The following is a 16,550-nucleotide window of genomic DNA, read 5'->3' as shown; positions in this document are numbered from 1 at the left end:
ATGGGCATTAGCTTCCAGACCACACCCTAAGGGAGCCTCAGTGTCACTGCCAGCTGGCATCACATCAGGGGAACCCCATCACCAAGCTCCGACTCCAACAGCTGCCAAGCCAACACCCTCCCATGGGGGCACCAGCCAGGAAGGGGCAAGGGCACCCTGGCAGGACAGGCCACACTCAGGCTGGAGACCAGAGACCAGTGCCAGGAGCCCCTCCCCATGGACTTCACCATGTGCCACTGACTCCAGTAGGGTGGGTGAGCGAATGGACTCCGAATTTATTTCCTTTCCTTCCCAATGACCTCTCCACCTGGGGCTACCAGTGGCCCAGGATTATAAGGCCTATCTCTTATTTAACTGACCAATCAGTACAGTGCCCCTTTCAGGCTGTATTTCAGCCCAGACAGTAGTGCTGCCAGCATGCCCAGGCTCCAGCCTGCTCCCTCCCCCAAAACCTCTATCAACATCGGGATGGAGGAGGAGGCTGGCAGAGGGGGTAGCCAGGCTGGGCCTGATTTGAGGGGCATTGTGAACCCATGTGCCCAGACCCTGCTCATCAGGGGACAGGATCAAGCCTGCCACCTCTGAGCGACCAGCAGAACTCTGGAAAGCTTGAGGCAAAGGCTGTGGCAGGCTCAGTCATTTCTTGTGCCTTGGTGCCATTACAGGGGATGGCACAGTGCACCCAGGAGGTGTGTGGATTGCACAGGGCACACTGCTGCTCCCATTTAGCTCAGCTGCCTCTCCCTCAAGCACCCCATTCAAATCTTCCTCTGCCAGACAGATCCCTGTCCCCACAAACAGCCCAGAACTGTGATCGTTCGTTCACAGTGGGCATGAACTTCATCTGGGGTAACCCTCGGAAAGTTCATTTGTGAAGAGCGGCCTGAGCCATCCTGGCCATAGGACAGTTTGGAGCAGCCGGCTCAGGCCCTGCACTTTGGGCAGCCACACAGCAGCTGCCTCAACTGTCTTATGAATGGAACTGTAGAGCCAGGGCAGCCTGAGGGGTTAGCTGGGGGACCTAGTGTAGGCCAGCAACAGGGGCTGCCCCCATCCCCGCATTCATTATGGTGGGGTGAGCAGTCATGACCCAGCAGCCTGCTCCACTCCTTCCCCATCTGCCAACCCCCTGCAAAGCAGAGCATCCGGCCTGGCCAGACCACAGGGGCTGAGAATCTGGTCAGTGATGCTACAGGGACCGCGTACAGATCTCACTGTGAGCCAAGCCAAGTTTAATCCTTTTTTATTTCTCCTGTAGTCGTGTCAGAGTTTGCTGCCTCACACTTGCACTCGCTTGAAACTGAGCTCCTGTAGCTAAAGAAACACATCAGACTCTAATCAAAACGTATCCAGTGTTGTGAACTGAGTAACTCCACTTCAGGGACAATCTGACAACGAAGCCAATGTCTCAGGCCTGCACAGGGGAGGGCCAAGCTATGCAGAACATACATTTTAGGGGAAAAGCCAAGACAGGGAATGTGCTGGGGCCACCGGGCAAGTGGTAGCCAAGGCCAGTGGAGCTAGTGTACCCGAGGCATGCTGTCAGGCTGCTGGGTCAGATGCTGCATGCTGGCTGGCTGATTGCAGCTCCCCCAAGCTTGCCGGGCAGAGGCAACGCAGTCCCTCACTGGTCTGGTTTGCACCTGGACTGTCCTAGGCAGAAAGCCCAGCTCAGGTTCCAGGACAATGGACACACAGGGTACAGCTACCCTGCAATTAGTCCAAAGTGCCTAACAGAGTAAGGGGCTGTTTGCAGTACAGACATATGGGCTGATACTGCTGCCCAAGCTCTAGGATCCTTGCATGGGCTTGAAGGCCACACCCCGGCCCTGCTCCACAGTTAAACAGCCCCTTAGCTGGAGTCGCCTGAGCCTGAGTCAGCTCACCTGGGGCAGTCATAGGTGTCTCACTACAGTATGGACCCTGCAGCTATGGTGGGGAAGAGGGGAATCCCCCTCTATGCCAAGGAAATGCAGAAGTGGGCAGGAACCCACCTGTAGGGGAGGCTCTGATCTAGCACATTCCCAGCTCTGTGGCCCAGCGAGTCTGAGCACCAATGGCCAGAAGTAGGACAGCTAGCCCCAGCTCATGTGGTCATGGGGGTCCCAGCCCCAGATCACATGACCATGGGGGGGTCTCAGCCCTGGGCCCCTAGGGTGCTTTCTTGCCTTGCTCCCTCTTGAGCCGCCTCTTCAGGAGCAGCAGGTCTATGTAGAGGACACGGTTGAGGATGGTGGAGGCACAGATAAGGCCACCATGCAGGGCCCCAGCCAGCCCACAACTGAAGACATCCTGCCCTGGGATGGGGATAGAAGAGAGGCTGTTACAGTGGGACGCCCTCCTGTCACACAGAGAAGTCCGTCCTGAGGGGATGGGGATGCACATGCATGCTGGGTTCAGCTGCACCCTCACTGACATCCCCCACTATGCACCCAGGAAGTCAGGGCTGAATCCAGTGGTAGGGGGAATGGGCCCCCGGTGGCTCTGGCAGGAGGGTCAGGCTCCTTCTGCCCTTAGCCTGGTGGGTGAAAGGGTTGTGATCCCTGGGTGGGAAGCACAGCACCGAGCAGAAGCTGCCCTCGACTGTGAGCAGGCTGAGATCCCTGGGCGGGAGGCACAGTGCCAGGCAGGGGCTGCCCTTACCCGCAAGCGGGAGGCACAGCGTAGGACAGGGGCTGAGATCCCCTGGGTGGGAGGCACGGTGCAGGATGGGGGCTGAGATCCCCTGGGCGGGAGGCACGGTGCAGGATGGGGGCTGAGATCCCCAGGCAGGAGGTGCAGCACAGGATGGGGGCTGAGATCACCTGGGCAGGAGGCACAGGACAGGGGCTGCCCTTACCCACAAGGGGGAGGCACAGCACAGGACAGGGGCTGAGATCCCCTGAGTGGGAAGCACGGTGCAGGATGGGGGCTGAGATCCCCTGGGTGGGAGGCACACCGCCAGGCAGGGGCTGCCCTTACCCACAAGGGGGAGGCACAGCACAGGATGGCAGGGGTGAGGTCCCCTGGGTGGGAAGCACGGTGCAGGATGGGGGCTGAGATCCCCTGGGTGGGAGGCACACCGCCAGGCAGGGGCTGCCCTTACCCACAAGGGGGAGGCACAGCACAGGATGGCGGGGGTGAGGTCCCCGGGCGGGAGGCACAGCACAGGATGGCAGGGGTGAGGTCCCTGGGTGGGAAGCACGGTGCAGGATGGGGGCTGAGATCCCCTGGGTGGGAGGCACACCGCCAGGCAGGGGCTGCCCTTACCCACAAGGGGGAGGCACAGCACAGGATGGCGGGGGTGAGGTCCCCGGGCGGGAGGCACAGCACAGGATGGCAGGGGTGAGGTCCCCTGGGTGGGAAGCACGGTGCAGGATGGGGGCTGAGATCCCCTGGGTGGGAGGCACACCGCCAGGCAGGGGATGCCCTTACCCACAAGGGGGAGGCACAGCACAGGATGGCGGGGGTGAGGTCCCCGGGCGGGAGGCACAGCACAGGATGGCAGGGGTGAGGTCCCTGGGTGGGAAGCACGGTGCAGGATGGGGGCTGAGATCCCCTGGGTGGGAAGCACACCGCCAGGCAGGGGCTGCCCTTACCCACAAGGGGGAGGCACAGCACAGGACAGGAGCTGCCCGTATCCGCAAGCAGGAGGCACAGCACAGGACAGGGGCTGCCCGTATCCGCAAGCGGGAGGCACAGCACAGGATGGCGGGGGTGAGGTCCCTGGGCGGGAGGCACAGCACAGGATGGCGGGGGTGAGGTCCCTGGGCGGGAGGCACAGCACAGGATGGCGGGGGTGAGGTCCCCTGGGTGGGAGGCATTGCACCAGGCAGGGGCTGCCCTTACCTGTGAGGTAGAGGTTCTTGATGGGTGTCTCTGCCCGCATGGCAGCCACTACAGCAGGCGCAAAGCGACTCACGTTGTGCTCGGCACCGTACATCTCCCCACGGGGTGCCAGCAGGTAGTGCTGGTTGGTGAGAGGGGAGGCCGCCTCCAGAAAAGCTACCTGCTGAGGGAAGGGCACACAATGCAGGCCAAGGAAAGTGTGGGGCTCAGAACCCACCCAGCCCCCTGCCCCCAATTCCCAACTCCTGCAGGCCTGAGGCCTTCCCACTCGTTACCCCAGGACTCTCCCTCCATCCCGGCCTGGCTTTCACTGGAGAATGGGGGGGCACTACCACATGAACACCCCAGAGCTGATACAGCAAGCTGGGCTGCTAACATGTTCTCTGCATGTGCTGGGCCTTGCAGAGGCACCAAATCTGCATGGTGCACCAGGGCACAAGCACCCACAGAGGACAATTAGCGGGAGCTCAGCACCACAGACAGCCAAGCTCCCCTCACTCTCCAGAGCACCCCTTGTTGGCTGATCTACTACCCACGCCCTGCTGTGCTGTTTTGTGGGGTGCAGGGGGCTCCAGGAGGGAGGAGCCAGAGAACTGGAATGCAATGAAGCGGGCTGAGTGGTTTCTTTTTTAGCCTCTTGCTAACCAGCATGGGAGGGGGGCATGTCAGGAGCACCATTCATGACTGGCAGGGAAATCTAGCTTCAGTGAGTCACAGGTTTGGGGAGAATCTCCTCTCCTTTCTGGAGCCTGTCTTCACCTCAGCATTTTCAGTGAGGGCTGCCCCAGGTCCCCTGGGTCCCATCTTCCCTCACCCACTATGCACAGGTCATGCACACGTCAACTTGAGCTGTGGGACTGACTGACTCTAGCCCTTGGCAATAGCACAAGAGGACTAGGGAGCGAATGGTTCCAGAGGGCAGTGATCACAGAGCTACTGGCCCTTGAGTAGAAACCAGCACAGGGCAGCAGCAGGAGTCAACCTTGCCATGGAGCTGAGGGAACCTCTCCAAGGCCATGTCTAGCAGCCGCTGGGCAATCTCCATCTTGTAGGCGTGGTAGTCATCCCCTCTGTTCTTCACACAGGCCCCCGACCACGCTTCGAACCACTCGTAGCGAGCCATGGTCAGGATGGTCATGCAGGACCGGCCTGCAGCACCGTCAACAAGGGGAGCACACACAAAAGAGATGAATCAAGCCAGCCCCAGACTTGAGAGACCATCCTGAACAGGCCCCTGCCCCAACCAGTGCTCCCCAACTCTGTGGTGATGGGCCAGCCCCCACATCTGGAGCATCTTACTAGACATGGGATGGCGGGGGGCTGGTTGCACACAAGTGGCCCAGGTGATATATCACTGAATCACTGCACTGGAACTGCGCATCTGCCTGAAAGGTAGAGGACCAGGTCCTCAGCCTCATGAAGGGCACTGGGCTGGCATTCCAGTGCAGCCACAAGCTACAGAGTACACCACCGTCACCTGCTGAGCAGGAAGGGACACCTCCTTCCAAGACAGGAATCCTCAGGGACAGTTGGGCCTATGGGGTCAGGGAGCGACAGAGCTGAAGCACTACACCCAGAGGGATCTTTTTAGAGTGCACGTTTGTGTACCCCAACTCCCCAGTGCCATGCAGACAGACACACAGGGAAGTGACCAGCATCTGGCTTCACAGGCCATTGGCTCATCTGGCCTGACTCCTTGGAGCACTGGCCATGTCATCCGTTTGCCCTGCACCCAGCCCAGTGACTTGGCTTTGATGAATGCATCTCTTCCCAGCCAGCCTCCAGGCTTGGCTGCAGGACCTCCAAAGACAGGAAATCCACCAGTCCTCTTGGAGCTTGGTCCTACAGTTAACCAGCCTCACCTGGAATGAGGGACAGCATCCAGAGGGTGGCAGCAGAATGTAAGGATGGAGCAACAGGTCTGTGTGGGAAGCAGGAGCCTGTTGGCACCTAGGCAAGATGGCCAGCAGGTGCAGAGATCGCCACTAGTTAATCCCTGCCAGACCAGATCGCCCTTACTCAGCCTCAGCCGGGTAGCACCTCCTGGAGTTTCCATGAACAGGAAACTCCTTGGTCCTCATTTCCACCCTGCTGGGTCCCACCCCCTACATTTGGGGCATCTCAAGAGTGTGTTTCCCCACTCCCTGAACTCTGCCTCCTGTCCCACTTCCAAGGGCAGATGCCCTCCTTACTCCCCGCCCTGAGTAGTTCCCAGCTTGGGACACATCTACTGGTCTCCGGGTGGGTACCTGGGTGCCTCAGCTGGTATGTGGGGTCCTTAGCTGATGGAAAGGTGATGAAGAACATGGGCATGTTCTCACTGACCTCCTCCCTGCTGAGGGCAGCAAAGCGGGTCATCCTGAAAGGAGCAGAATGGGTGTGAATGGCACAGTGGATGCTGAGCGTCCAGGGAGGAGGGCTCTGCACCCAAGCCCCATCCTGCAGGTCTGACATGGCACCTGGGGCCCGATGTCTGAGCAGGTCTGGGTCACAGCACAAGGAGGGGCTAAGGGCACAGGCCCAATGGCCAAGCTGGGACACACACACAGCTCTCTCCCTGTCCCTCCATCTCCTCTCAACAGTACGGCCAACCAGCCTGACCACACAGAGGGCTGGTCTGTGCTCCAGAGTCAGGCACAGTGCATTGCCCTCCGCTGTGTAATCCACCCCAAGCCCCGGGCATGAGCTCACTAATTTTTAGCATTCATGTGCAGAATAAATTTTGTTATGTGAACCAAGACATGTGCAGATGTGCACCACCATAGAAACCCAGCTGCCAGCCGTGGGCGCTCTGCTAATTTGCTGGGTGGCACCTGAATCTCTCTTGGGTGGCCGCCCAAGGGCTCAGCCTATAGGGAACGTAGCATAAACACCCCTTGCTCACCATTTCTGGGAACAACCTCCTTCCCCTTCCATTGCTGCAGTACATGTCTATGCTGCAGGGCCCCACTAGGCCATGGCAGCATTTCTAGCAGAGACATCCCCATATGGCGTATCTATCTGGTAGGGTGACCATCCATCCTGTTTTCAGCTGGACAGTCCTGTATTTGAGACACCAAAAAGGCCTTATTTTAAAACTGGGATTAACTGTCCCATATCTGCTGCAGAGGCGCAGCTGCCTGCCAGAGAACCCGTACCGGCTGTCAGGCCGTGCTCTCCAACAGAGTGAGCTGGCAGGTTTGCTGGAGGAGTGGGGATCGCCACAGCTGCCCCGTCCCTGCTGCTTCCCTGAAGCTTGGGGAAGGGGGGAGAGCGCCCCGCATCCTGTATGTGGCCATGGGAGATACGGTCCCTACTATCTGGCCATCCAAGGGAATGGCAGACCCACCCGCTCCAGCGTGGGTACCAGAGCAGTGACGCCTCAGCAGCACACACAAGCTGCCCGAGAGCTTATGTGGGATCCTGCCTGGGCTTGTGCAGCGTCTAATGATGCTTTGCTTGTTCCTCTGTCCGCAAGTGAGCTAGAGTCAGGTTAGCCTGGGTGTGTCTACATGGGCAGCTATCCCATCCCACCGTGCCCCTGCAGACGGCCCCCTCGAGCCATACAGTCCATGGGATGGGTTGGGTGTCTGCCCCAGGCCTGCACTTTTGGAGGCACTGTGGGGCTGCCCCAGCTCCCCTATGGATGGGAATTATGTGGGCCCAAGGGCTGGGTGCAGCCAAGACGGCAACAGTGGCAGTCTGCTTGCCCTGCTGCTTCTCACGTCTCTGGGTGGAGGGAGTGGAGGGTTGCACCACCTGCGGAGACCTGCGGTGCGAGGATGCCAACAGGGCAGTGCAGGGAAGGGCAAAGCAGCTGCCACCACCACTGCCCACACACTGAGTGCAGGGGGGGAGGCAGTGCCTGCTGCTTCCACTGCACCCAACTCTTGGCCTCAAGGAATCCCTGGGCCCCTTTGTCTGGGGCCGTTGAAAAGGGGCAGGGTGGATCTGGAGCTAGGATGGGGCTGGGGAGAGATGGGGCCTGCAGCGTGTGCCTGGGGCACTGGGCATGGGTTGCCCCAGGTCCCACGCTGCCCCCACTTGGGCAGCCCTGGAGTCATAAGGGGAGTAGAGAGCTTGAAGAGGCAGCCTGGCCTAGTAGGTAGGTTCTGCCACTGACCTGCAAGGTGACTTTGAGCTAGTTGTGGCCCCTCCTCATGTCTCAGTTTTCCCTCCCCATCTGCTTCTCTTTAGGCTTCAGAGCCAGGACTTCTGGGTGTCTGTACAGCACCCAGTGCAATGGGGCCTTTAGCTGCTCTTGTAAAATCAAAACTAGCCATGGGAAGGTAGAGAGGGGTTCACGTCTATGGGTCCTACCATCTGCAGTATGTTAAGTACAGACCCCATTTAACTCTGTCATTAACAGCGCTCTGAGGAAACTCAGCATTTTCCATTTGCATAATATTTTCCACTGCTAATGAAGTCTCCCATTCATCTCCCCAAGCATGTGCAGATAAGGGATGCACAGGGATCACCTCGCTGGTCCTTGAAATACACCCACCTCTGAGGCAGGTCATAGCAGTTGTTTGCCAGCATTCAGCATTGCTGCACAACGGAGTAGGGCAGGAAAGGAAGGGAAATCCCACCTGGAAGTCTAAGCAGGTGAGTTGAGGGAGGACAGAATGGCATCAGCTGAAGTTTGTTTCAACTGTTAGTTTCTCTCTAATTCTACATGCCCAGCGCACAGGGAGGGCTGGTGGGGGTATGAGGGGCTGTTCTCAGCTGGGGTCCTTCAGTGCTGCCATAAAGCAAATTAAAAAATGGACTGGGGTGCGGTCACTTGGTCTCCCTTGTGACTTTACAATCTCTAGCACTATATGCCTGGAGGACGTTGCTGGATCAGGCCTCAGCCCGCCCCACATGTTACAGAAGGGGAAGCAGAGGAGCACAGTTGGTCAGCAGGGACGACAGAGAGATGTCCCAGGGATCAGGTGGCCATCCATCCCATATTGGGTGGGACGCTCCCATATTTTGGACGCCAAAAAGGCACCCTGACTCATTTTTTAAAAGGGACTAATTGTCCCATATTTGGGCCATCCCCCGACCTTTTCCGCCAGCAGCTGCACAGGCACAGCTGCTAATGGAAGTCACTTCCCTGAGTCTCAGGGAAGCTGGGGGAGCACTGGTGGCTGCTGCGTCCCTGGGGCTCTTGGGGATCACCCGTGGCTGCTGCCTTCCCTGGGCTCTAAGGGAGGCTGGCAGCTGCGGCTTCTCCAGGGCTCCGGGACAGGGCCAGTGACTGCCGCTTCCCTGGGGCTCCCAGGGAGCGCTGGCAGCTGCGGCTTCCTCGGGGCTCTGGGGGATCACTGACAGTTGCTGCCTCCTTCCCAGCTCCCCCTGGCTTGATGGAATCAGGAGGAGCTGCCCCTTCCTCCATATCTCCCTGTCCCATATTTGGGACAGAGAGATATGGTCGCCCTGTCCAGGGAGCTCCAAAGTCCCGTCCTGGGCTGCAGCCTCCGACTTACATATCATCCAGATTGTTGTCCAGGTAGATCCAGTAGTTGGTGGATTTTAAGGCCAGCTCCTCAGTAGTCCCTTTGAGGCCCACGAAGACCAGGAAGGAGCCCATGCCATGTTGCACCATGCTGAGCACAGACTGGATACCTGTAGTGAGAGCAAAGGTACCAATGGGTGCAGCAGGGGAAAGCCAGAAGGGCTGCTATTGTACCCCAAGCTAGCACAGTCTGGATCTTTGGCTCCTGCTAGTGCCTGGACCACAGAAAGTTATGAGCCTGCTCCTGGGCTTGCAGCACAAGCAGGCAAGCTGCATGCTGTGAGCCATGGAGACCCAAGGGAATCACACCAGCAGCGCCCCAGGACACCCCAGCTCCTTGCAGCTGTTGTAACGGGCTACTCTCATTGCCTGAAGAGCAGGGCAGCCCGACACTGTCAGCCATGCCCATCTGTTCTCTCTGCTGCCCTATGGACTGAGCACTCATTTGCAGATGCCAGTTGCCCTGGCCTGGCATCCCGTGCACAGGTGAAGGCAGACAACCTCTCTACTGAGATCACTGGGGGCTACTCCCGTCTACCTGCTCTGCTCCTGATCTCTGGGGGCAGCAGTCTCCCAAAGGTATTGAATATTCCAGCATCCGAGATTACAACAGGGGCATAAACCCTCTCCTCCTGGCCCCGCTTCTGCACCGTCACACCTGCTGGGAGACAAGGACACCAGGCCCTAGCAGACGCACTTCCAACGCCAAGGGGATAGGGGCAGGGGTTAGACCAGATGCCCCCAGAACTCACCCACAGCTGTGCCGCTCTCAGACAGCAGGACCCTCTCAACACGGGCTCGCACCAGCACGGTGCCCCCTGCCCTCTGGATCACCGGGATAGCATGGAAAGCAATCTCGCTGGCACCCCCCCTCGGATACCAGGCACCGCGCTTGTAGTGGTGGATCAGAAGAGCATTGATGAGGAAGCTGGAGTCCCTGGGGGGGACACCTGGGGGGGGAGGGAAAGTGTCAAGAAAAGAAACAACCCCCCCACTGGGGATTTCACACCAATGCCAGAGACCAAGGAGTCAACAAGGCCTGGACTTGGTACAGACTGCATAAGCCCCTACCAGCTGAGCTAAGGGAATAGCTCCACCAGCTGTATGGCTGCAGCAGGCCATTGTACTCTTGGGGATGGGAGGGAGCATCCAGGACAATGTCTCTGCCACGCTCAGTCAGCATACTACCCAGCCCACTGACAGAGCGGCGCAGGTGCAGACTACACATCCCAGGATGTTAAAAGCGATGGAGAATCCATCTGCTCAGCAGCGCTGTGCCTCCATCTGCCCCTTTGCACCAGCAGCTTGGGAGTTAGTGCATGAGCCAGCGGTGCAGGGAGGGCAGGGCTGACAGCCCTGGCTGGGAGAGCAAGAGATACCCACATGAGAACAGCAGCAACACCGTAGCTGGAGTCTCTACATGATGCTGTGACACCTACTCCCCAGCAGCATTCCCGGTAAGCTGAGTGCTGGGGCAGCCACATAACAGAGAGGCAGGTGCCACCCAGATGATTAGCAGAGCGGCCACAGCCAGCAGCATGTCTGCATGGATGGTGCACATCTACATGCCTCAGTGCACAGAACAAAATTTAGTTCACCCACGGACATTAAAAATTAGAGTGACCCCTGCTCCCTGACCCCACATCCAGGTCTGATGGCCTGAGGGCCACAAAGGGCCAACCCCCCAAAATTGGGCTAGCTGCCCTTGAAAGCCACATCACTGCCAGCAGCTCTGGTGGCTCATGCCAGGGCCTGGGGAGCTCCTCTGCCTTCCAGCAACCCCTGGTGTGGGTCAGCAGTCAGTGGGCACCACAGTGACAGGCCTGTTCAACTCAGCACTCTGTCTTGCAGATGGGGAACCTGGGGGCAGGCAGCTGGGGCCCGCCTCACCATAGAACAGGTAGCTGAGGACCACCTGCAGGTCCTTGTTGGTCGTCAGCCACTCCAGGACCTGGCTGTGGCTGGTAACCGCCATCTTAAAGACAGATGAGACCCAGTGGATGAGGCCCGTGTGGATCAGCAGTGTAGCCAGCCAGTGGGGGATCATCTTCAGCATGGCGATGAGGGGCACCCGTCTCATGGCCACCTGATGGACAGGCAAGAACAGCCCATGGTAACAGGCCTGACAGAACTGCCCACCTCCTGGATGAGAGGGACCCCGCCCCACAAGAGTTCTGGCCCCTGCTCTGAGTGACCCTGGGTGTCACCTCCAGCCTCTGTATCTCTGGTTTTCCCTCCCAGGCAGAGTAAGGTTCTGCTCACATGCAGCACTGAGCACCCTGGCCTCAGCTGAGACATCTAGGGACTGCTGCAGCAAGAGGGCAGTCCTACAACCCCAGCTCTCACCTTGGACAGCCTCATGAACTCCCTTATGGCCTCCTCCTCCTCCGGGAACTGCTTCTCCAGCTCCTCCACAAAGGTCCTTTTGCCTGAGCACAAGTGGTAGTGCTGGGCCCCCACTATCACAGTATCGTAGGGGTCCTCCAGCTGCACCCACTCCAGCTGCCCATCTGTGAGCTGGTCCAAAGCCACCCGCAGCATGCCTGCTGGGTGCATCTGGCCCACGTAGTGGATGCCTGCCATGCCAGTGGACAAGAGAAGGGGTCAGACCAGGGACCATATGAGCGGGGAAGGGGGTGGGAGGTAGGGGCTTGCAGAGAAGGGTCCCAGCTGGGCCAGACCTTGTGGGAGACTGGGCAGAGCCGTAAGCTGGAGGAAGCAGTCTTGGTCCATGTGCTGGGGCATACTTGCAATGCTGCTAGTACCTCAACAGGCCCGTGGCTGGCAGCAGACCCCCACCTACCACAGTGCTGGAGCCTGGAGCCACCTAGGCGGCCTCCCATCCAATTACCAGTCAGCCCCACACTGCTTAGCTTATGAGATCTGACATGACTCTCGCAGCCCACAGGAGTTTAAGTGGTGGGACAAAAGTGGCAGGTGCTCAGGCATTAAGTAAACCAATTAGCCTTCTGCCTGCTCTTGGAGTCACCTTCACAGAGGGGCAGTCGGGGGTGGGGGAGGGCTACTTTTAACCTCAGCTAACCTCGCAGTTAGGCGCTGTGTCAGGGCAGCACCCTGTGGAGATGGCTCTGTGAGAACTGGGGTGGAACACAGGGTTCCCTGTAAGCTGGGCACTTGGGCAGCCACCAAGGAGACCTGCAGGTGCCGCCCGGCTGACTAGCAAAGCACCCACAGCCAGCAGCATGTGTTCCTATTGGCAGCGCACATCTGCTCGTGCCGTCATATGCAGAACAAAATTTATTCCACACAGATGGAAACCATTAGCGGGAACACTGGTCCCCATTTCAAACACAGCTGTCTTCAGCCACAGCCAGGAGCAATCAGGGTCCCAAGAGCCGTGCCTGGCCCCAGGGATGGGCCGGTAGAATCCAGCTTCTCTGCTGAAGTCCTGGCCCCAGAGCCCCAAGCTACTACGCCCCCCCCCGCCCCACAACTTACCTACGTCAAACTCAAAGCCCTTCTCCTGGAAGGTGTGGCAGCACCCCCCTGCCTGGTCATGCTGCTCCAGCACCAGGACCCGCTTGCCAGCCTTTGCCAAGGCAGCTGCTGCGGCCAGGCCTCCGATCCCACTGCCGATCACAATGGCATCCAGGTTGGCTGGTACCTTCTCTGGGGAGAAACCTGGTGAGGGATCACAAAGTGTTAATAATGCCAGAGCCCACAGGGGCCTGGGAGCGGGGGCCCATGCCACAGCCCTGGGCCAATGGGACATGGGGAGAGGCTGCCACCCAGCCTGAAGCCCTGGACCTCATTCTGGACCTGCAGCAGGATCGCTCCACACTTCTCCCCTGCACTAAACAGCACCCAGGCCCCCGGGTTCCCTGGCTGCCTTCTGCAGGGGATGGCAGGGGCAGCTGCAATGAACCCAAAAGGGTATGTTTCACTGAGGCTGCAGGACACAGGCATGGCTGGCAGGGTCTCCCAGGAAGCCCTATGGTACGGCCTTGTATCAGCCCCCTGGGCCCTCTCCGTCTCCCCTGCACCTAGGTGGTTGTTCTTACCAGGGACTTGGAGCAGCACTTCTCTCTGGCGAGATGGCTGCCAGGGCACTGAGGGCCAGGCGTGTCCATCTCTGCCTTGCACTGTGGGGGGAGTGGGGTCAGGTGCACTTGTCACTTCACTGAGTTTCTCCCACTGGGGGGGGAGCGGGTCTCTCCCTGGAGCTGGCTGAGGCTTGGCCAGTCAAGGTGCAAGGATTGCCTGAGTGGGTGCTGACTCAGAATTAGCTGTTTATCTCCATGAAAGGGGGTTGGGGCTTAGTCAGACAAGCGGAAGCTTGTCTGCTGCCCTGTGGGAACCTCTGATGGCTTTCACAAGGGCGATTTGGGGAAGGTTCAGCAGGGATCATGTTACCTCCCCAACGACAGGCAGCCACCCCTCCCCTATCCTAGTGACTGTGGGAGACTACTTAGGAGTTGTCTGCCTCAGTTTACCAGGGATGATCAGACCACCTGGATGCTTTCCAAGATGGGCTACAGCCTGTGCTCCAAAGTAGCAGAGCTGGGATCTGGCTGGGCAGATGGAGGGAGCTGCCCTGAAGAAAGGAAGCATGTGGCCAGCAGAACAAAAGGACAGAGAAGAAAAAGTTTGGCAGTGACTGGACCAGGGGTGTGGGCCCCATGCACCACGGAGGGCATGAGGCAATGCTCCTTTCCTCTCCAGCAATCCAGCGAGAGGCTCCAGCAGTTTGCCAGCCCACCCTGCAGTCTATTGCACTCTTAGAGCCCTACTGGCAAGACCCAGTCTCTCTTTGCCCCATGACCCAGCCCAAGGGGTCCCCTGGCCAACATGCCCAGCTGCGTGGCTCAGCAGATGGAGATGCACAAGCGGATGCTGCCCAGGGGTCTGCGGTGAATCCTGCAATGAGGAAAGACCAGATGGGGGGCTATGACCAACCAAAATGGCTGGGAATGCTCTTTAACAGGTGTCAAATAGCTGTTTCTCCTTCCACAACAGACTCCATGGCATTTATTTGTGGCAGCCTGTTGTTTGGATGCTCTTCATTTGTCCACTTCAGAGCTACAGATCTGTGCAATTTTTCCAACAAAAGTCCATCACCGCCATTTAAATGTCAGAAGTGCAGATTTAGGTCATCTCAATATCTGTTCTAAAGCAACCCAGTCCAAAGTGACTGGAGATCCTGACTTTGAACCGTTCACATGAGTCTTTTAGTGCAGACTCTGCTTTCCTGGATGATGAGATAATGTTTTGAGCAAGAGGTGCTCACCAGGCAATCAGCGGATTCCCTCCCAGAGTTCCTGAGCTGCCTTTGTTAATGTTTGCTAGAGATTAGGGGCACTTTCTGCAGCATGCCATATTTGTCGGCTCTGCTGGAGGCACACTACACCACTCGGTTTTGTTGGCATAGTTATGTCAGTCAGGGCCCTAGCTGACACAGTTGTGCCAGCAAAACCCCAGTGTAGACGCAGCTGCACCAGCAGCAGTGCTTCGGTGGGCATGGTGAGTGTGTCATTGGGAGTGAGTAGGTAGCTGGCAGAAAACACAGAGAGAGAGAGAGAGAAAGGACAAATGCCACGGAACTCTCAGAGAGGCTGTCTAAGTTCCCTCAGAAAAACACAGCTGACAGTTACACTCCTGCTGTACGTGGGTTCACAAGGACACCAGGCAAGGGTCTGGCACCTCTCCGGTGCCTCAGCAAGGGGGAAACAGGAGGGCATCACAACTGGAGGGGACAGAGAGTGAGCAGCACTTAGGGAAGTCCAAGTATACACACTGCTATTGCCAGCCACAAGGTGACAAGGGACAGGCCCCCATAGACAGTGTCAGAGTCGTCCGATGCCCTGCCACTGTGCCATAACTGCCGCTTAGCACTCATGCTCTTCCCCCGCCTTTTCACGCTCTCTGGCTCATACCCGCCTCGACTTACCCTGCTTCAGGACCTTGTCCCTGACCTTCTGATCCATGACCAGTGGCCTGGGAGGCTGCAGAGGGGGGCCAGCAAAGGGGTTCCCTGCAGACCCAAAGCGCAGGACACCCAGCAGACCCAAGGCCAGTAGGCACAGGCAGAGGCAGAGGAGAAGCACCAGCCACATTGCTCCCAGCTGTAGAGCTCAGCATAAATCCCCTGCGGGCTGCACTCTGTGTGGGCTGGGGAGGCTGGGAGCAGCAGATGGGCGGGGTGCCAGCCTGGCCTTAGTCCCAGTGGATAAGTCACAGGCTGTTAACCCTTTGCTCGGTGCTGCCTGGGGATGCCAGGCCTTGCTCCGCAACAGCTGGGCAAAGTCAGAGGAGTCACTGTGGATCTGGCCTGGCCTGCCCAGCCAGTGCCTCCACTGCTGGTATAAATGGATGCACTGAACACCCCACCTGCAGATAGACTGACCCCACCTTTCGCTCCTTCAGACTTAGTGATCCCCACACACAAGCGCTGCTTCAGACACCATGGCTGTAAGACAATTGCAGAGCACAACAAACTGTTCAGTACAACTGTCCTTCCGAAGAGCAGGGTGCCCCACAGCAGCCAGGGGAGTGGTTCGCACCAGTGCTCCTTGCACCTGCTCACGTCAGGTGCTAGTGGTTCGCTACAGGTGCTCCTTGTACCTGCTCACATCAGCCTTAGGCACGAAACCAACGTCCTAGAGCGTAACAAAGGCCATGTTCACACATGCCTTGCTCTGCCCCCTACTAAGCCACACATGCAGCCAGCCCTGAACACTTCTCTCTTGCTCCTAGAATCATAGAAGATTAGAGCTGGAAGAGACCTCAGGAAGGCATCAAGTTCAACCCCTGCTCAGAGGGGGACCAACCCCAATGAAATCATCCCAGCCAGGACTCTGTCAAGCTGGGACTTAAAAAGCCTCCAGGGATGGAGATTCCACCAACTCCCTCTGGTGCTTCACCACCTTCCTGGTGAAATACATTTTCCTAATATCCAGCCTAGACTTCCCCCACTGCTACTTGAGACCATTGCCCCTTGTTCTGAAACCCGTCACCACTGAGAACAGCCTTTCTCCATCTTCTTTGGAACTCCACTTCAGGTAGTTGAAGGCTGCTATCAAATCCCCTCTCATGCTTCTCTCCTGCAGATTAAATAAGCTCAGTTCCCCCATCCTCTGCTCATAAATCATACACCCCAGCCCCCAATCATTTTTGTTGTCCTCTGCTGGACTCTCCAATTTCTCCACATCCCTTCTGTATTGTGTGTTGTGTGTGTGGAGTGGTGGGGAGGACACACTGGATGCTATACTCCAGATGGGGCCTC

The 16,550-nt window shown here is 58.2% G+C and overlaps 1 protein-coding gene across 3 annotated transcripts; it reads right to left on the bottom strand.

Annotated features, from left to right (window-relative positions):
• Positions 1–1,227: 1,227 nt before the first annotated feature.
• LOC142002671 (all-trans-retinol 13,14-reductase-like) lies at positions 1,228–15,588 on the bottom strand. Of its 3 annotated transcripts, XM_074978962.1 has the most exons (11): positions 15,216–15,588; positions 12,767–12,949; positions 11,654–11,883; positions 11,198–11,393; positions 10,060–10,257; positions 9,846–9,965; positions 9,279–9,417; positions 6,078–6,187; positions 4,811–4,977; positions 3,829–3,988; positions 1,234–2,297 (listed from the first exon to the last, which is right to left on the bottom strand). In XM_074978962.1, exons 1-11 carry the CDS (start codon positions 15,379–15,381, stop codon positions 2,152–2,154), a joined length of 1,815 nt encoding a protein of 604 aa, XP_074835063.1. In that variant the 5' UTR covers positions 15,382–15,588; the 3' UTR covers positions 1,234–2,151. The 3 variants fall into 3 exon arrangements, with proteins under 3 accessions (XP_074835061.1, XP_074835062.1, XP_074835063.1); XM_074978960.1 differs by lacking the exons at positions 12,767–12,949; positions 15,216–15,588 and having other exon boundaries at positions 1,228–1,314; positions 2,169–2,297; positions 3,829–3,991; positions 11,654–11,863; XM_074978961.1 differs by lacking the exons at positions 12,767–12,949; positions 15,216–15,588 and having other exon boundaries at positions 1,228–1,314; positions 2,169–2,297; positions 11,654–11,863.
• Between the last annotated feature and the right edge of the window lie 962 nt (positions 15,589–16,550).

This window comes from Carettochelys insculpta, chromosome 28 (genome assembly GCF_033958435.1).
Source record: "Carettochelys insculpta isolate YL-2023 chromosome 28, ASM3395843v1, whole genome shotgun sequence".
In the NCBI taxonomy this organism is placed as follows: Eukaryota; Metazoa; Chordata; order Testudines; family Carettochelyidae; genus Carettochelys; species Carettochelys insculpta.
This window is presented reverse-complemented; position numbering and strand designations above follow the sequence as displayed.

Coding starts and splice junctions, on each gene's coding strand:
- LOC142002671 (XM_074978962.1), bottom strand. CDS start 15,381: ATGTGGCTGGTGCTTCTCCTCTGCCTCTGCCTGTGCCTACTGGCCTTG. Junction 12,950..15,215: donor GGACAAGGTCCTGAAGCAGG/GTAAGTCGAGGC, acceptor ATCCCTCACCAG/GTTTCTCCCCAGAGAAGGTA. Junction 3,989..4,810: donor TCCCTCAGCTCCATGGCAAG/GTTGACTCCTGC, acceptor TTCCCTCAGCAG/GTAGCTTTTCTGGAGGCGGC.